The sequence below is a fragment of the Erpetoichthys calabaricus genome, chromosome 5 (genome assembly GCF_900747795.2).
Source record: "Erpetoichthys calabaricus chromosome 5, fErpCal1.3, whole genome shotgun sequence".
Taxonomy (NCBI): domain Eukaryota; kingdom Metazoa; phylum Chordata; class Cladistia; order Polypteriformes; family Polypteridae; genus Erpetoichthys; species Erpetoichthys calabaricus.
This window is the reverse complement of record NC_041398.2, coordinates 214,078,545-214,100,217: the sequence shown is the minus strand read 5'-3', so window position 1 is coordinate 214,100,217 and position 21,673 is coordinate 214,078,545. Positions and strand designations below refer to the sequence as shown.

General features: G+C 36.9%; 1 protein-coding gene across 1 annotated transcript in view; it reads right to left on the bottom strand.

The window, feature by feature from the left end:
* ccbe1 (collagen and calcium binding EGF domains 1) overlaps window positions 1–21,673 on the bottom strand; it is a 353,313-nt gene that overhangs the window by 55,671 nt on the left and 275,969 nt on the right. Inside the window, exon 5 of the mRNA XM_028802493.2 lies at window positions 20,064–20,201. Within this exon, the coding sequence (XP_028658326.1) occupies window positions 20,064–20,201 (138 nt within the window). The remainder of the gene's footprint in view (window positions 1–20,063; window positions 20,202–21,673) is intronic.

Here is a 21,673-nt window from a genome sequence, read left to right as displayed (position 1 = left end):
ATGAGAAGTATTTAATTTGAGTAGTCTAAGTGTAAGAGAGCCCCCATTGTCTTTCAAGCAGTCCAACCTTCACCAATTCTAATCAGATCTGATGGTTTTTCAATGACCCATGTCAAGTTCCTTCTAAAGCTCAGTGTGTAAGTGCGTGAGCACAAATGTGTCATATATGTAACTTAGAAATCTATGAGCAGTAACTTGGTAGAATAACAAACTACACTGCATTAGGATTTGCATGCTGTGTGGAAGTGAACAGTCCCTTTTTAAGGTCATACAAAGATTTCACTTTTCTTTTCCACAATGGCAGAATGAATAATAAATGTTTAGAGGAAAAAAGGTTGTTCATTGCCAATGACCATGGGCACTTGATATGAAGGGCGTGATCATGTGGTTGGCATGAAACTTACTTGGGCAGCAATTTATTTGCCATGTCAGGCCAGCTGATCTTTACTCTTATCAGAAAAAGCTAGAAATTCTTTTTTTCAGCTGAAAAAAAAATAACCAAAAAGGTGTTTTCCTATGCTTTATTTATTTATTTGTTTCATTCATTCATTCATTTATACACTCTATTTTGTGTGTCTCTTCTGCAAAACAGATTGAAAGTAAAGGGATCAGAATAATAAATGCATATCAAAACATAGCTGCTTTAATAAACTAGAGTCCAAAACAGATCTTTTTGCCATTTCAAAAAACAAAACTTTAAATCATAGTTCAAGGTAACAACGAAAAGTAGTCTTTAACCAGTAGAATCCAGAAAAGAATAAGCACAAACAAAGTTCACTGTTGTTATCCTAGTCATGAATGACCAAGAACATCTGGGGCGTCAATGACATCACACATCTAGGGTGATGATGATGCTGTACAAATCAAAACCAATTCCACAATAACACGCTTGCAGTGCCCATGAAAATCAAGATGGTGTTGGAAAAAGAAGTAAATCATTTTAAAAACTGCTCCATTTCTCTAAATACCATACATTATCTAACCTTTCTTTGGCATTTCATGTCTTCTTTTGCTATACTTTTAGTCCACTGCTAAAACAGCAGATATTAATTAATTCTGTGGAAAATATTCTTTGCTTGCATTATGTTTGAGGGTTTTCTAAGCACCCTAGTCCAGCATTTCTTGTCACATCACCATTCCTCCTATGATGACTTCATGACGTGCCTAATATTTGTGATACAGGCTTAAAGGAGTCCATGAAAGTGTGCAGCTTTATTATTTTTTTCTGGCATGAGTTACTTTTTGATCACATCTCGTATAAACAAGCAGTGAATGGAGCTTTATGTTATGCATTTGATTTATAATTTAAGCCACACTGCAATCTTCATTTTGATGGTTATGGCATCTTATATATTACAAATAATCTGGACACAGGTGCATAACATAAAGCTCCATTCACTGCTTGTTTATACGAGATGTGATCAAAAAGTAAGGTGAATGTTGATGCAGAGCACCATCCAAGAGCAATGCAAAACAATTCAATGGAGGTTCTGACATGTCCATCCTACAGCCTAATTTGTGACAAGTTTCAACTTGTTTGATACTCTCAGTTGTTTGTGAGCCACTGTTGAGTTCAAGTGTGTTTTTCAAGTTTGTCGTTAATAATGGATATTGAGCAATGCATTAACAAGAAATTTTGTTTCAAATTGCAAAAAGCTCAGGAAACCCATCAGATATTTAAATCGGTTTATGGTGACACTGCACCGATAATTAAGACTGTTTACAAGTGGTTTGATCGATTTCGTAATGGATCTGACTTGGTTGAAGACGAGAAAAGATCAGGACATCCTTCAACATCAATAACTGATGAAAATGTTGAAATGGTTTCATTCTTCATCATGACAACGCTCCTTGTCACACATCCCTTCTAGTACGACAATTTCTGTTGAATAAAAATATTACGCTGTGTCCGCATCCACCTTATTCGACGGATCTGGCACCGTGTGACTTCTGTCTGTTCTTTAAATTGAAAAGGACCATGAAAGGCAAACAATTTCAATCCATTGAGGAGATCCAGGCAGCCACGACAGCCCAACTAAAGACACTCTCGAAAGAAAACTTCCAGAACTGCTTTGCTGGAGCGTTGAGATAAGTACATTTGAAGTGAAGGAGAGTATATTTAGGGTGACTTGTAGTTGTGAATCTTTTACTGCAATAAACGTTTCTTTTTTAAAACATTCACCGTATTTTTGATCACACCTCGTATTTCTTTTTTTATTTTGTCTCCAACTTTCCAATCTGCCACAGCCCTCCTCTCACCCATAATTTCCGTCCTCTTAAAGGAACCTTACCCACTTTCCAACTCAGACACCACAATGGTATTAGAAACAACATACAATACAAAAAATGTTGAGTGTATAAAAGCTGATTTACTGGATCTACTTTATGTGCTTGGTCACAGGTTATTTGTAAAAGTCCTTCATTTTTTTCTTATGTTGTTACACAAGGCATTGCTGATGTTTCTTTTCTTAAGAATGATGTTTGTTGCTACTGGACTAAACTGTTTTCAACTTCTTACAGCTGATAAGCAGTCATAATAATAATCATAATGATAATCAGTCCTAACTCCACTGACAGACTGAGGAGATCATTCCTCCCCCACACTATCTATCTATCTATCTATCTATCTATCTATCTATCTATCTATCTATCTATCTATCTATCTATCTATCTATCTATCTATCTATCTATCTATCTATCTATCTATCTAAATGTATGCTTTCAATTGCAGAACTGTTTCATGCAGGTATTTGCATCTGTTCCATCTTTATTTTAACTTCTTGTATGAGTAAAATTGAGTAGAGCTCCCTAAACTAGAAATTGATTAAAATTGTGTTGATAGAGTTAGTACATTTTTCTACCTCAACTGCAACACTATGGACTGTCTATTTTTTCGCCTTATATACTACCACCTGGCAGAAATAATTTTTGTAGTTATGGTAGAAACAAATCTACACCTGAGTGTTTACAATATCTATAATCAAGAATAAAATTATAACGTGGAGTTGTTTTATAATTCAGTACATGACCTGTACTAGTCCTGACCTAAGGAAATGAGATAGCAAAAGCTGAAAAGTTAACATAATGAATATTACAACCATAATGCCACAAGGTTTATATTTTCTTTAAACCACAATATTAATTATTTAAAAAGCTGACAGTCTACAATCATACACACAATGAGCTCTAAAACTTGGACTGACTACATCAATAAAAGCCAATTTTACCTTATTCCTTTGTTTTTTTCAGGGTTCCTAGGAATATAATTTACTATGGAGTGACTGGCAACTAAACCAAAAATTTATATGAGCAAAATCCTGTTTTAGTGAGCCAAATATTGTGAAATTTGTTCATCTCTCAAGTTCTCATACTGGTTTTGCTGGGCTAAGTATCAATTCAGGCTCAAAAAAATAAAAAAGAGAAAAACACGCTAGGAGCCAGCTGCTATGCAACAAGCAGTTTACAAAAACAAGTAGATTTTAAAGATGGGAAAATGTATAAGTGTGATGGAATGAAGAAATTGGTTAAAGCTTTTTAAAGTTATTTACATAGTATTTGATTTTTTTTAAAAATGGTCAAATTTAGAAGTGCGTTTTAAAAAAACTGTTCAAGCATACTGTATTTTTGTCTCATCGGGCACCTCATCCAGGGTTCATTCCTGCTTTGTGCACAATGTTGTTGGCATAGGCCTTGGCTTCCATGACCTTGAACTGGATTCAAAGAATTCAATAACATGTGGATTTTTCTTTCAAAGTGTAGATATTTTATATTCAACTTTATAATCTGTGGGATTTATATGTGAAATGAAACTTCAGAGTAATGCAAACCTCTGATTCAATGGCTATTAACACATCACCAGACCTTATAATTTTACAAACATTGCGGAATGGCCTTTGTGAAGAGTTAGCCTAGGTCTATAAAAGTGTGAATTTGCCTGTTATAAAGTAATTCAGGACACCCATATTTATTTATTTTTTATGTAGTGTTGCATATGTGCATGTGGGGAGCAATCTACATGGCTCAAGGAAGGTAAGCCTACCACCTCAAGTAACTGAGAGAATACAGTCAGAAATATCTGCTGCTCTTTCAACTGCAAACTGGAGGATGAATCCTGAGACAGGCCCTGATGCCACTTACGGTTTCACCTAAAGGTCCTGACACAGGCACTATTTGAAGAACAACGGCACCAGAAGTGGGCATTCAATAGGAAACCTGCATCCAACGAACAAAGAGTTCCACAGATGAAGATTAACCTGATGTGGGAAGAAACTTGTTAAGTCACTGCATGCATAGCCGACAAAAGGTACAAGATGTCCACAACTTTGTTTGAACTCTTTTCACCATACTAATTTTCTTTGTTTCTGGCCAGTCCCCTACCCTATATTATCTCTCTGTTTTCATCATTACACCAGGGATGCTACCAACTGAAGTCCTTGTTTTTCTCTTCTCCATTGTCAAACAACTATGTTTGAAAGGTTACGTTAATGAAACTTTATTGTGGCATGATTTAGTTATGTTCAACTGCAGACATTTCAGTTTGTTTATGTAAAGTTCATATATGTATTTTACTATACGGTATCTGTGAATTTGTGTAAGTGTTTTGAACTCACAGTTAGTGAAGACCACTATATATGGATGAATTGAATGTAATATTAGCCTTTTAATGGAACAATGTGTAAAGATACTTATACTCTATATAGATGGGAGCAATTTAAAATATTGCCTTTACAATTCAAATAAAAAAAGTTTCGAAGAATTACTCTGCACAACTCTCTTGTCATCCTCCCTGAGATGCAACCACAGGTTGTTGAAACAGATCCGGAAATTATACCACTTAACTAAAGATGACCTCCATTAGTCAGTTATTTGTTATCTGTGACAGGGGCTTTCTTATGCTTTCTCTCTAGTCTCACTGTGTGTACTACAGGTTAAAAGAAAAAGGATCTTCTTGTATATCTGTTATCAAGCTTTGTAATTTCTGGTGCAAAACTTCACTTTACTGCTTTATTTGTACATACAATACAATAACTACAATTATACATTGTAGTTAGTAAATCCCAGCCACATAACCCATCAGGTGTGGTGACTTTTATCTTGTAAATTCAACCATTTCATTATAGTGTTTCTTCAAATTTTGGCTTTTCTGTTAAAATTCAGAAATATAACTGTACAATTTAAATCATTTAAAGATACAAAATAATAATAATTTAAAACCATTTGCTGCTTTCAGATAAAGATTGATTTGGAGGAATGAATATTTATAGTGACTGTCTGAAAAATGGAAACTGAGCCTAATTTCACTGTCCTTATTCCAAATTGAAAATTTGAATCATAAACTTTATGTCAACTTTACATTACAGTCAAACCACCATCTTTTTAACAGAAATTGAAGAAATAAAATAAGCTATTTCCCATAGTTTATTATTATTCAGTTTTTCCAAATGCTACACTAGGAGTATTTCTTTGGAATAAATGCACAAGCATATGTAAAGGTAATGCCATCACTCCTTCAAATGATATTGTCAAAAAGCATGCATAGAGCATATATCTGAATTTTCATATCGCACCAGGTAGCATATTTATAAGTGACAATTAATTAGTTTTTATCTTCATAAGTAGCACCTGAAAACATCACCACACTCTGTCAGTGTTGATGTACAAAACAGACCTGAAATGCCAGCGGTGTTCTCTTGCATTAGAGACTGGTTATACTTTGTGTTTTGTTTTTTTTTTTCTCGATGACTCTTGGACCTTCTATTGAGATGCCTACTCTATGGCTGATCAACTACTGTCAACAGTCTACTCCTATTTATATATGTTCTTTGTATTATTTCGTTTCATGGCAGAGTATTCACATACTTTTCGCACTGTTTGCTGTATTGTGATGGAAAATTAACTTTTCTTTCATTTCCATCAGTGTTCTTTAGGACGTAATTCACTGTAAATAACTATAACTGAAGCCATAAGTATTTCAACTAAAACATTTTAACTGAACTAAATATATTGAAAGCCATATCAAATTCAACAGAGCAGAACTAGAATTACAGAATAAGCCAGTATTCAAATATATATAAAACACTAAAAAAAACCTTTGAGTTGAAACTGGCTGCTATGACAAATTCCAGAAACTGCATCTCACACTGGGTCTAAGTCTGAGTACTGTTGTTATAAAGGATACTCACACAGAGAAAAAAAATGAAAAAGTCTCATATTGTGCGCTGTGTGTATGTTACAAATTAAAATTTTCAAGGCTATCTTGGTTGACTTTGATTATACTTGAATTGTATTTTCATAAACATACATATTAGTGATGTACAATTATAAAGCTAATAAAGTATGCAGTGTATGTGTTACTTTTTTAATGATTTGATTATTGTAAGGTCTAAACCACGCAACTAATATATTATTTGTCATGAACCGTTTTGATAAGTTGTAAAAACAACTCCAAAAGAATAAACGTTTGTGTGTTTAAGAGATCAGATTATAATATTGCTGCTGTAGGTATACTGTACTCACCACCTTGGTCCCCAAGGGTAAATAAACTGTTAAATATAATCACACAAACAGGCTTATTATAAAAAGAGAAATTAGATGAGACTATAAAAGAGATAAAAAGAAAGAAATAAACAAAGAAAGAACCATTGTGAGTTCTGAGTGATAGTGGAAGCTTAACATTATCTCAGCAAAGCACTGGTGTACCATCTAGAATGGATTCCTGTCATTTGCCTGATTTTGGGTATTTCTTGTAGCACTGACCAGTAAAAAGGGTACAGAATACAAAAAAATAATAACTTAAAGCTAAATAATGTAAAGCTGAGTAAAGAAATCAAGTGATTTAGAAAGGAAAAAATAGCCTTTCCTGTTAAAGGCTGTACTCTAATTTTACCTCCAATGATATAGAGTATATGCTGTACAGTATTCCAGTGTGGCATGTTTGTACTGTTAAGAATGAAGTTTTAAATAGCACCTCATAAAAGCTGTCTCTCAAGGCTTGTGTGTGCTGTTTATTAATAATAAATAACTCAAAAGTACAGTAAATGAAGCATTAGTTGAACCTCTATAATGCTCAGTTTTTGGAAGGCATTGATTGTAGTTTACTGAATTTTGAAACAAACAGATACATTTTTCATGCCAGATATATATTAATATCTATATGAACATATTTGAATATATGAACATACATACAGTACATATACATAATACATATATGTTCATAGAGTGAGATATTTCAAATTTGGAATAGTTCATTTTTGTCCAGTTTGTATGCCAGGGAAGTCATCATAGTACCAGGACGGAGACGTCTGAATTACAGCATTGGATTACACTTCTAAAATACACTGTTAATTACAGAAGAACATGATTACTGGGAATTTCTTATGTCTTTACAAGTTACTGATAAATGGACCCTTGGAGTCCTATCATCTGCTGCTCTTGCTTGTGCTGTTTTTTTCTTAAAGATACTTAACCTTGTGCAAGAATAACAGCAGTACTGGGTCACAGATCAAGAGGCTTTAATTAAAGCCCTTTGTAAGAGTGCTAATGGCAAAAGCTAATAGTTAACATGAACAGAAGTCATTTAATATAATAAATATATAATGAGCTAGTGAAAAACATTTAACAGTAAAATCAACTCTGACAATGGCATGGGACTCATTCTACACTTGTGGTTCTAAAAATGTAAATGGAGTTTATCACTTTTTATAATGAAACACTTCATTTCATTCATGTGTGGGAGGTCTTACATGAGTACTCAGAAACATCCCCCACAAATGACTGGGAAAGAGTACTAATTTCACACAGAGAGATTCAGACCCCAGACCCAGCCTTACTGTTCTGCTCATTTCTGTAATTATATATAAGAAATCCAATGCCCTACAAGGAAGGACAATTATATTAAGTTACATTTTTGGCACCAGTCTTTAAGTACAAACTGAAAGAACCAACTCCATTACACTTATTCAGAGCCTGGTTTTAATCAAGAGAAGCTCAGACTTCTAAAATGACAATTAACAGACAGAGACAAATTTTCTCATTTACTGCCTACTTAGAATGTAAGTGGATTAATACATTGTATGAGCTCAGCATTTGTTCAAATAAAAATAAGCTACCTAGTGTATACATTACATTTATGAATGAGGATTCAATTACTAAAAATCAAATCTAAATATTTCCATGTTGTGTAATAACAGTACTCTTGTGTGCATTTGAAGGTAACAGTACCTTTTTACTACTAATTATCCTTTAAACAATTAAACAGAAAAATATTTTGCAGAAGCAAATTTGACGCTTTTTAATATTATCTTTTCCTGCTAACATGGTATGACTGCCAGATTTTCCACATAAAACATTTACATATGCCACAATCATCTCCATAAGTCTCCCTCTCTGTGGAAGAGTACTTGACATTCAATTATGCTTAAAATTTCTTTTATAAAGGCCAAAAAGCTATTTGCTGCAGTGTTGTTTATGATCCAACAACCACTATGAGTGGCTGAGGTTATTTTGAAAACCAAAAATAATGTTGGTGAACCTTTATAACATGGTGGCTGGGGACAGAGCTGTATACACATTTAATTTTTTTAACATGGCACATTCATTTTGTTAATGGCAAAACATCAAACTCCAGTAAGGGAGAGGTTTTTTTTTTTTCTTTTAAAGTCCAATCCTGCAGTTTTAAATGGGTCATATAATGGAAAAAGTCTTTTCTGTTTAACACTTTATGTGAATCAGCATCAGTTGAAAGAATTCAGTTGGGTTTATTAGCAATAAAATATTCTGGGGATATTGTAAAGAAATTGCCCAACTGGGACAAGAGGCTGATGTGTAAATATTGTTGAATAAAACACGGCTTGCAATCACAGTTACAATTTTTACAGTATATACAGAAGGCCATTCAGTCAACATGGGGTTTACTGGTTGTGATTTATAGGAAAATGAGTGACAAAGCAAAAGCAAGGAAGATTCTATAGTGTATAAGCAAACACACATGGAACTGCCTGTTAACTTAACCAGAATACTAATGGGGAAGTGGGAGAAAAACTAGAACAACTAGGAGGAAACCCCACTCAAACACAGTGAGAACATGCAATCCAGGATGGTCAATCGATGAGACGACTGGAAGCATCAATGCACAGATATGCCCCAAAATTTAGGAGGAAATAAGAAATTGCTCAAAAAATGAAGCTCAAGACAGAAAATGTCTCAGCATTTCTGGATGTTTAACACAGAACTCCTGAGAAAAACTTTAGTGTACAATACCAGAGGTGCTGGTTTGGATTAGCTATGCATTGTACTGTAGAAGACATTATCATAGTTCAAAGTTCCGATGGAGGAAATTAGTGCAGGGGTGGATTTGAGCTTCCTTCCAGCAAGAGGAAAATAAGTCAAGGAGGGTTTGGTTCAGATGCAGATGAACATCCCGTTAAGGGTTTCTACATTAGAGAAGACTTGCAAAAGCCATTCAGAAAGAATTTGGAAATTTGACTCAACAGTTTGCCTTACTAATGGTGAAGTATTAATTAAATGTAAAAGAAAAGAGAACCTTTTATGAATTCTCAATGGAGGTATCATTAGACAGTGTCCTGCGGTGGGTTGGCACCCTGCCCGGGGTTGGTTCCTGCCTTGTGCCCTGTGTTGCCTGGGATTGGCTCCAGCAGACCCTCGTGACCCTGTGTTCGGATTCAGCGGGTTAGAAAATGGATGGATGGATGAATGGTATCATTAGATATGTGACTCTATAAGAAGAGTATAAAGGTAGAGAAATTAAACAAGCAGTTTCTCTGTGAATTCCAGTTGAAGCTATTGAAGATAATTTGAAGGAAGGTAAGGTTGCTATAGTTAAAAGATTGCAGTCCTGCAGTGGTAAAAAGTGTCTGGTTTTAATACATTATTTTTTTCTTCTGCTTTGAACTGTTCTAAGATTAAGTATTATCAAACAACAAAGTTGTGTTACGTGTGTTAAGCATCTAGGTGCAAGAACGTAAACCTCCTCCCTTAAGATGTTTTAAATACTGGCAGTTTGGACTGAGATATGCTAGTCATGAATTTAGGAAATGCGAAGGGGGATCCGAGATTAGGTGTTTTAACACCAGTAAACGTACGTACAGTAATCCCTCCTCCATCGCGGGGGTTGCGTTCTAGAGCCACCCGCGAAATAAGAAAATCCGCGAAGTAGAAACCATACGTTTATATGGTTATTTTTATATTGTCATGTTTGGGTCACAGATTTGCGCAGAAACACAGGAGGTTGGAGAGAGACAGGAACGTTATTCAAACACTGCAAACAAACATTTGTCTCTTTTTCAAAAGTTTAAAGTGTGCTCCATGACAAGACAGAGATGACAGTTCCGTCTCACAATTAAAAGAATGCAAACATATCTTCCTCTTCAAAGGAGTGCGTGTCAGGAGCAGTGACTGTCACAGAGATAGAGAGAAAAGCAAACAAATCAATAGGACTGTTTGGCTTAAGTATGCGAAGCACTGCGGCACAAAGCTGTTGAAGGCGGCAGCTCACACCCCCTCCGTCAGGAGCAGACAAAGAGAGAGAGATAGAGAGAGACAGAGTTTGTTTTTCAAGCACAAATCAATACGTGCCCTTCGAGCTTTTAAGTATGCGAAGCACCGTGCAGCATGTCGTTTCAGGAAGCAGCTGCACAAAAGATAACAACGTGAAGATAATCTTTCAGCATTTTTAGACGAGCGTCCGTATCGTCTAGGTGTGCGAACAGCCCCCCTGCTCAATCCCCATACGTCAGGATCAGAGAAAGTCAGCGCAAGAGAAAAGTAAGCTGGGTAGCTTCTCAGCCGTCTGCCAATAGCGTCCCTTGTATGAAATCAACTGGGCAAACCAACTGAGGAAGCATGTACCAGAAATTAAAAGACCCATTGTCCGCAGAAACCCACGAAGCAGCGAAAAATCCGCGATATATATTTAAATATGCTTACATATAAAATCCGCGATGGAGTGAAGCCGCGAAAGGCGAAGCGCGATATAGCGAGGGATTACTGTAGAGTTTCAACAGCCTCATAAGGTTCAGAAGGTTAAAATGATGCATTATCAGTTATGGAGAAGCAGCAAAAAGAGTTGATACCTTTTCTACACAATGGTAAACCAAAGAGGATTCATTGAAATATATAAATGAAAGTAGAATTTGGATTGAGGCCGTAAACCTGAGATGTTCATCTGGTGATGTATCATTAGATATACCGATTGTCAAAAGGGCTTTTTTTGCTTATATGTGTGCAGTAACAAATAGCACAATTCAGAAATTTGATCAACTGAAGATTGCAATGGATGCTGAGAGCACGTATTTGGGCATGTCTGGAATCATGGCAGAACAGGTGCATGAAATGCTCTGCAGAGAAGGTCTAGGATAGAAGGATAAGAGATGTGGCTCAGGAGTGGATGGTAAAGAGTCTTAAGGGGCATATTTTGGATTTAAAAATATTTTCATTCCAGCATTTGAATGTTAGAAATAATAAATCATTAAAACATGTTTTAGATTTGAATAGTCCTCCAGATGTTATTTGTATACACAAAACCTGGTACTGTGCCCATTTAACTGGTAATTGGAGTTAGATGTGCTACATTTGTGAAACAAAGTCTGATGTTTAGAGGTTTAGCAACCCCTGTGCAGTTTAAATGTGTTGTGATGGAAATTTGGACTCTAAGGGGTGGAATCAATACCAAACAACTCCCCATAGAGAGAATCAAATAACCATAATCCACATGGAGGCAGAGGTTGCCCTACTTCTCACATACTGATAATGGCACAAAAGCTTGAGATTGTTAATACTTTAACTGAATACATTTTCTGTCCATCTACTACATGAAATGAATTTCAAAAAGAAAGATCTCCATAATTGAATTCACATTTATATCCCACTACAGGACCTTTTACTTTTTAAAATAACAATTTCACCAAAATTTGAAGATTGAAAGGAATCCATTATACATTTTCTTTTTTTTTTTACAATGTCTTATTTTGTGCCCTGTTATTTTAATGATTTGGTATGGTACTTTGTTCCTGCTGCCATGCCATATATAAAAACACATTCTAACCCAGTTAAAAAAATGATTATTGTTTTTCTTTTGTTTGCCTTCTGTTTTGCATTGCATTTTAATATTTAAAACATGTAAGCCCTAACTAAGGTAAAAAGTAATTTTGTTCCTCATCAATTACTATTCATGTGGTATTATCACATGTTACTTTCAACTTGGCTGCTGAAGAATTCAAGTTCAGTAAATACGTGTTAAGAAATTTAATTTTGATCAGTTTCAAATTAAATCAGAGTTTCTCCTTAAGAAAAAAGTACCACCTGTCCTATAGTTCAATCCGAGTATTAGAAGTCCAGCTATTGATTTATTTTGTGGTCCTATTTGTATGCTTTTGAATATCTATGGGGGTATCACAAAGTACTTTTTTTTCCTATACACTCAAATTTGAGCTTTGTTTTTAATTATATAAATTACCTTTATGGCATACAGTAATCTTCACAGGTGTGTTCTCTGGAGGAGATTACATGGTATGTGCCTGAAGCTCAGAACACTTTTGTTAGACAAAAAAAAAAAGATTCTAAATATGTTTGTATTTCCAGAGATTAGAGAAACTAACAGACTGATGAAGCCAGTATGTTTAAACAAGCTCCTGGCTGTTGTCATGGTGGACCTCCTCTCCAATCTGCAGTACATGTTTCTTGCCGTTCTCAGCACACTATTAGTACACGGCCAAGGAAACCACTGGAAAGCGCAAATCAAAGGGGACAGGGCCTCGGACCGCTTTTAGAGATGCCAATTGTGATGCTTATTGTTAATCTTCTGCACTCCAGTAGGTCTTGTGGCAGACGGCCAGGGATCTCGCCCCACCAGGATGCCTGGAACCCGGAAGGACCGGGAGATGGGCAATATATTCCCCTGGATGCAAGAGGGCAGCCTCCCTGGATTCCATCAGGGCCATTGATACAGAGCTGGGAAGCTCAGCCCTGTGGGGGTCCGTGGCCACCACCAGGGGACGCCTGCATGGTTCCTGACCCATGGATTGCAGCACTTCCGCCACACCAGCAAGTGCTGCCGGAAGATCATCAGGGAGCACCTGGAGCACATCCGGGTGGGCCATAAAAGGGGCTGCCTCACTCTATTCGAGGAGCCGGAGTCGGGTGGAAGAGGATGGAGCTTGCGAGGAGTGGAGTGGAGGTGGCAATAGACTGAGGAGTAAAGGACTGTAAGTTGTGTTTAGGCTAAGTTGTGTCCTGTGTAGTGTTTATGTAAATAAACTTGTGTGCTTTTGGACATCTGGCTGTCTCCGTGTCTGTCTGTGTCCGGGCATCTTTCACAGTCTGGCCTTCATTTTTGATTTTAACGCAACAGTGTATGTAGCTGTGCAATTAAAATAATATCCCTGGAAAAGTGGGTCCAGACCTCAGACCTCCTCCACTGTCGCTTTTCTCACTCCTCCCTTCTAGCAACTGGTAGAGGACCACTAGTAGCTTCGTAAGTTTATTAAAGAGGCAGTTACAATAACAAATACTGTATATATTTTTTCCTATTGTATATAATTTTACACATGTGTGTATGCTGTTGCATTTTGTGCTTGTCTCTTGTTGGTGTTATATTACTGTCAATTTTCAGAAGAGGGTGGCACGGTGGTGCAGTGGTAGCGCTGCTGCCTCGAGTTAAGGAGACCTGGATTCGCTTCCTGGGTCCTCACTGCGTGGAGTTTGCATGTTCTCCCCGTGTCTGCATGGGTTTCCTCCAGGTGCTCCGGTTTCCTCCCACAGTCCAAAGACATGCAGGTTAGGTGCATTGGCGATCTGAAATTGTCCCTAGTTGTGCTTGGTGTGTGTGTGTGTGTGGGTGCACCCTGCGGTGGACTGGCACCCTGCCCGGGGTTCATTTCCTGCCTTGCGCCCTGTGTTGGCTGGGATTGGCTCCAGCAGACCCCTGTGACCCTGTTGTTAGGATATAGTGGGTTGGATAATGGATGGATGGATGGAATATTCTGGAGAGACATGTGTGTAAGAATTTCATTGCACTGCGTACATGACAATAAACTTGAACATGTGTGCTTTAAATTGCAAATCAGGATTAGCTCTGCATTTTAAAACATGGCATATTTCTGAATTTGAGAAATTCACATGGAAAATAGCGTGCCAGTAAGGCCTTTCTGAGCAAATGGTATCTGTTTCTAAGAGTGCATTTGCTCCATTTTAAGCAAACTTCAAACAGCAAGACATTCAGGAAAGCAGGTGTAAAAGCATTTAATAAGCACAACCATATGTTCATCATGCCTTCATGGCCAAGATCCTGACAAATCTGTGTAATCCTGCAGTACCTCCTAGCAACAGAAGAAACATCCCAATAAAAATAGACTGAACTAAACGTCAGTCAAAAAAGATGGAGATGCAAGTCTAAATTAAGAATTCATTCTGTTGATAGAATTGAATAATTTAAGGCCATTATACCCTGCCTAAAGTTCCTACCAATTAATGCAATATCATATGTCTAGGTTTGAGAGAAACAGTTGTATTATCTTATGTTTACTGTACGTATAAAATAGATTAAATGAAAGCTATTTCCAATTACATAAGAAGGGGTAGGATGCACGTGTTAGATTGACGAGTATGAACTAACCCTGAATGAGGGTGGGGGTGTGTGCAATAGTATCCCATGATGGACGGGAATCCCAGGCAGTGTTGGCTATTATCTTGCACACAAAACTGATTCTGAATTGGAATAATCAGGTTTGGGAAATGGAAGGAAGGATATATCAAAAACTGCGGTGGGTTGGCACCCTGCCCTGGTTTGGTTCCTGCCTTGTGCCCTGTGTTGGCTGGGATTGGCTCCGGCAGACCCCCGTGACCCTGTGTTTGGATTCAGCGGGTTGGAAAATGGATGGATGGATGGATATATCAAAAATGATATTCTCAGGCTCCAAATGGATGATAATTGTTCCTATTTTTCATCCACTTGAAAGGTTACCATCAGAACCATTTTTGACTTCCTTCTCACATCAGTGTCCTCACAGTAAGAGAATTTACATAGACAGGGTGTACCATCCATGGACTGTCTGTCAGGCAGACCGCACTTTGTGAGATTCAAGGACTGTGTTTCTTACATGAATATGAGCAACACTGGAGCACCCCAAAGAAAGGGCCTGCCTCATTTTCTCATCACATTATACACCTCACAGTATAAAAATAACATTAGGCCATATCATTAGCAGAAATTCTCAGATGACTCTGCACTTATGGGGTGTATCAATAAAGGGGATGGGACAGAGTAGCAGAGTCATATGGAGAACTTTGTTTCTTGGTGCAAAAAGAATTGTCTGGAATTTAACATCAGCAAAGACAAGGAAATGGCTATTGACTTGGCCACAGCAGAAGAGCCTCTATGTCCAGTCACAATTCAGGGAGTGGATGAAGCGGTGGTGCACTCCTACAAGTGCTTGGAGTCCACATCAATGACAAGTTGGACTTATCTCATAACACAAATAAAATATATATATAACTACATAACTATATAAGAAAGGGAAGAGCAAGCTCTTTTTTTCTTAGGAGACTGCATTCCTTTAATGCAGGTAGTGGCATCCTTGACATCTTCTACAATTCTTTGACGCCCAATGTGATCTTCTACACTGTGGTGTGCTGGACTGGTAATATCACTTCAAGAGAGGCCCACCGAATTAACAAGCTAATTAAAAGAGCACAGTCAGTTATGGGAAACACTCTGGACCCCCAAGAGGACATAGCAAAGAAGACAATTAAAAGAGACTGACACACTAACACCTAGTACTTTCAGCCAACTAATTATTCAGCAGAAGTGTGCCAAGAAACGCTACTGGGGCTCCTTTATACCAATGGCAATACGCCTCCATAATGTCTCACTGTGACTAACTGCCAAGTCAGAGGTTTTCTTTCTCTTTAATTTTCTTCCTTTTTAGTCATTCTGGTGTGTGCTCAGACCACAGGGTGTCATTGCAGGTCATGTTCTAACCTTCATAGGACACAAGGCAGCAACAAACATTGGAACGGGCACCAGTCCATCATAAAGAGACCATAGTGTGTGCATATATATATTTATCTATTTATTTAATCTGTAAAAAGCCAAATCTCCCCCTGGGAACAAATACAGTTCTATCCATTTATTTATGGTACCCATTTAGCTACACTGGCCATCAGAAAAACTCTGCAGCCAGTAGTAGGAGTTCTTTTTGTAAAACTATGCACCCTGTGGCGTACGTCCTCTGCCGTTTGCCATTCACTTGCCACGTCGCCTTCAGTATCCCTTGCCAACATCATATATTCTTAATGTACTTGAATGCATATTTACATATATATTATTCTGCATATATAACTGTTTTAACATTATTTTACTATGTATATAACATTATTAGACTTTTAATCTACTGTCTTCAAAATGTCTTTGCAACAGTTTGTCTTTAAAAAACTGACATACTGTTAAGATGAGCCGATTCTATCCTCATAAAACACTGACTTTATGAAACAAAATTTTGGTTTCTTGGTGTATTGTTTTCCTCATAGTATGGCACATACAGTAAATATTTTGTAACATTTTGGATGTTTGTGTTTAAGGGTATTTCATACATTCAATTGATGCCAAACCTTTACCAAGCTGTTGCAAACAGTATTTGTCATCCATGGAAGACCACAGAATGTAGCGTGAAATCAGTTCAATTCAGTCCATTCTTCAGTGGAAACCAGTTCAGGATGTTTATGAAGATTTACAAATACAAAACATGTATGTACAGTACATAATCACAAATATCTTTAAATCTAGTAAACATCAAGTAACAGAAACGAAACACTAATTGATGCTGGGTCTGTTTTACAGTGAATGAAAGAACATCAAACAGAGTGCTGTAGTAGGGTTGAAAGCGATTTTGAATTTTGTGAGCTATTCTGTTTTTACAACAAACAATTTATGGTCAGCCTTCATTGTCCTTATTTCATCTTTTATTTTTTTATTTTTAGGAATTATTATCTGTATCATCTGTAACTCTGGCTTGCACCACAAAAAGAATTTAGACATCCTGTTCTCCCAAATGGATCACACCAGTACAACAGCCAAAGTACAAGTTACATTTGAGAATCTTTGACAGTTATGTTACCATAATTACTTAAGATGCTTAATCTCCAATAGTTAAAAAATGAATTTAAGTATTGCTTTTGGTAAGATTTTGGAAATTAACTGTAAGGTTTTAAAGCCCTCTACTTAGTGCAAACCCCAATTGCAAAAAGGCTTGTACAGTATTGAAATGGCTAATAAAAACAAAAAGGAGTGATTTGTAAATTTACATTGACTTGAATTCAAACAAAAACAGTATCAAGACAAGGTTTTTAATATTTTACTTAATCAACTGGATTGTTTTAGAAGATATATGTTTATTCTGTTTAAACTGATGCCTGCAATACATTTCAAAACAGTTGGGACGGGGTAGTTTAGGATTATTCCGATGTGATAAGTTGAAATAACAAGCTGATCCAATACAGGTGATGTTAAACAGGTATGGCAATCCTGTTCTAGCATATAAGAAGCCTCCAAGACCAAGAGATGAGCCGAGGCTTACTAATTTGCCATCATGTCCTTTGGCAAATCCAGCACTTTGAGAACAACATTCCCCAAAGACAAATCAGTATTATATTTGATATTTTGTCCCTCTGCAGTACACAATATAACAAAAAGATCTGAGAAATTCTGCCATATCTTGGTCTCATTGATGTCACAGGCTTAAAAAACATTTTGCGTCTTTAATGGATGTCATTAGATGGGCTTGGGAATACTTTGGTCTTTCAGTTGATTCCATTCTTCACTGCATCCCTAGATTCAAGTTAAGGCTTTACCATGCAATGCAGGGGCCATAAATCAACCCTGTCCAGAAGCGTCGCTGACTTCTCAGGGCTCAGTTCTTTCCGATTTATAAAGTAGCACAGTGGAATTGTGTTTTGTGGTCTGCTGAAATAGTTTTTGGGAAAAAGTTATGCTTTCTGGGCCAAGAGGAAAACCACCATCCAATCTGTTATCAGCGTAAGGTTCAAAAGCCAGTGTCTGTTATGGTATACGGGTGTGTAAGTGCCCATAGCATGGTTAAGTTTCATATCTGTGATAGCACCGTTAATGCAGAAAGATATGTATTCAATATTTAGGCAACATAGGCGCCATTTAGATGCCGTCTTTTCTAGGGACGTCCGTGAATGTTTCACATTCTTGCTGTTTAGGCAGAGAGTGGGGGTACTGGATTGACTCTGCCTGCTGTCCTGACCTGTTTCTGAATAAGAATGCATGGTACATTTTGAAGTATGAGGGATGTTCAAAAAGTCTTGGCACTTTTATATTTTTGTTGCAAACGGTGAAGACGGGCGGAGTAGTAATTGGACATTAAAAAGTTGGTACGACGCTGGGAAAATTGCATCACAAAGGAAGGTGACTATGTGGAAAAGTGATGCAATTTGTTTTTGAAATTCTTAATAAATAGAATATAAAAAAAAGTTTTTGAATGTCCCTTGTATTAAATATGGCAATGAAAGCTGTGTACAAGTGAGTAGATGAAGATCTGTGTAATGGATGAATGGGGAAAATTCTGCTTGTTAAACGTAACCAATTTGTGCCTTCAGTGCCCAAACAATTAATAGGCATTATCAAAATAAATGGCAACGTCACACGGTGTTAAACACTCAACTATCTCAGCTTTTTGAAGTGTGTTGCAGTCTTCAGATCTGACATAATTGTATATTTTCAAAAAAACAATTAAGTTCACATTAATGCATTGTAGCATTTTTGATATAGTACTAATTGAAAAGAATTTACACATCACTCATTTTTGTTTTTACAGTTTAGCATTTTCCATACTGACCCAGCTTTGTAGGAATTGAGATTGTACAGTCTAAACTATTGATTTGAATGCCACAATGTGTGATGCACTTGTATTCAGAAAGGAATAATAATGTCAAAGACACAAATGGTATCAAAAACACAATTGTCTTTCGTTAAATTAAAAAAAAAAAGGGAATAATGTGAAGTTGATTTGTAAACACGTAAAACAAACATACTTTCTGATTTTGGCATAAACATAAAAAATTAATAATCTGTATTTTTCTAGTCTGGCCTTTTCACAGATAGCTGCAGTCTTTACTAACAGACAGGCCGGGGCCAGCTATGATTGGGACGCTACTACATCCAAAGGTCCGAATCCACTCTCGAACATACAGCATCTTGACTGCATGTTAATATTTGTCATTGTTATTTGTTAGGATATCTTAATCAGGAACACACAGTTAATTAAATGTTGTGATTTTGATGATCTCTTTTGTTTTCTCTTAGTTAATTTTGTGTCTGTTATGTTATTATTCAATTGAGTAGCACACCAAAGTTGTTTTTTATTGGTATTGATATATTTTTAAGTTTTGTTGCTTGTTGTTTTGATTGCTCATCACTTGCTCTTGGGCACCTCCGTATTTGACATACAATACGACACATACTGTGAGCAAATGTGGTGTGTGCTGCATTTCAGCTTCACTATAAAAGAAGGCTTGCATGCACAGCAAAACATCCAGACTTAGCACTCAGGTAAATAAATAACTCTTATGAAAAGAAATTCTGGTTTTGGACTTTGTTGAGGAGTGTTGGCTTAGAGTTTGTTTTTTTTATATTAACATGCTGAGAGATCAAAAGACTTTTCTGTATTGAATCCTGTTATTTATTTGATTATTAATCATTCCTTACAGAAAGGCCTTTACAATTTTTACCACTCACAAATAATTAATAACTCTGTTCTCTGGGATTTCAGCTTGTCCTACCGAACACACAGACTGGGCCAATTTAGAGCTGCCAGTAAACTGACATCAATGTCTTTGCATTGCACAATGAAAGCAGCAATCCATGGGGACCTGCAAATTTTTATGTGGCGAAAAGACCACGAAGCCAGCAATCAGACCAGTGTTCAAAACTTTGTGGGCTAGCAAAAAAAGTATATGTACTATTAACATATAATGGTAAATGGAAATAAAATATTTTGATAATTTGATGATACTCACTAAAGACTCACCTCTTTCTCCTTTGGTGCATGTTTTTCCATCATCCTCCTGATAGTAACCTTCCTCACACTCACATCTATAGCTGCCTGGTGTATTTATACATATTTGGGAGCAAACTGTTTCATTTTTGCTAGCACACTCGTCAATATCTAAAATGGAAGGAAAAAAAATAATTAATGCTATTCTTCTTACTGGTAGCACAAGAAAAACCAAGACATTGCACTGTTTTTACAAAACCACTGCAGCTAAAGCAAATGCTTTCAAATTGATCAATAAAAGGCTAACTGAGCGCTTTTGAGTTGAAGATCCACCTCTCCTCATCACTCATTGGTCAAGCATCCTGTCTTCAGTTCAAAAACATGACATTCCAAAAGCAAGTATTAATAATATTTTAGCAATAAATGGAAGCGGTTTGCACGTTTTGAGCATAAAAATGGATACCAGACATGTGGATTATATGGCACAAGTTACATGAGAGTTGTTTTCCAATTTTACAAGGACATATTTCACATTGTTTTCCATTGTCCAGCATTGGTCACTTTTGGGTCCCAATCTATTAGAACAGGGGTCCTCAGTGATGGTCCTGGAGGGCCACAGTGGCTGCAGGTATTTATTCCAACTAGTTTCCCAAATAGAAGACAGTCCATGCTGATAATGAAACTTGGTATTTAACTGTTTAGCTTGTTAACGCTTGCATTCATCCAAGAGAAATTTTAATTGCACTGTAGAGTTACCTTCTGTGAGAATGTTATCTATGTGTTTTGTGGACCAGAATAGATTTAAACTTAATGGTCCTTCCAATTCCCCTCTCATTCATTTCTACACATTTTTATCACAGATACTTCATGGTAAGCACATTAGCTGGAGAGCTGCTGGTTTATTGGTTATCTGCATCTCATTATTAGAGAAACAAGCAACAATTAAAACGTAAATGTAGCTGCTAAAATCTAAAATAGGCAATTAAGGGTTCTGAATGGTAACAGACAAGAGAACTAAAATTAAGTCCAAAAAATGTACTGCTTTAGTAGTAAATAAAAGAGTTCTAATTAAGAAATTGGTTAAAGTGAAAACCTGCAGCCATAGCAGACCTTCAGGACTGTAATTGAGGACCTCTGATCTACAAAGTAACTAAAATTTGTCTTTGATGAATAAAGGCACTAACAAGGCATAGAGTTAAAACACCAACTTTCATTATCAGCAAGGACTGAGTTCTAATTAGGACACTGGCTGGAATGAAAACCCGTAGCCACTGCAGCCCTCCAGGACCATGACTGAGGACCCCTGTATTAGAATCTTTGTTATGTACTATTTCCTTGAAAACATGAGGTTATTTTTTTTCTTGGCCACCACTGCAAACTACATGGGATAATTAACACATAAAAATATTATTTTTAGATGGAATATTCATTTAAGGGCGGCACGGTGGCGCAGTGGGTAGCGCTGCTGCCTCGCAGTTGGGAGACCTGGGGACCTGGGTTCGCTTCCCGGGTCCTCCCTGCGTGGAGTTTGCATGTTCTCCCCGTGTCTGCGTGGGTTTCCTCCGGGTGCTCCAGTTTCCTCCCACAGTCCAAAGACATGCAGGTTAGGTGGATTGGCGATTCTAAATTGGCCCTAGTGTGTG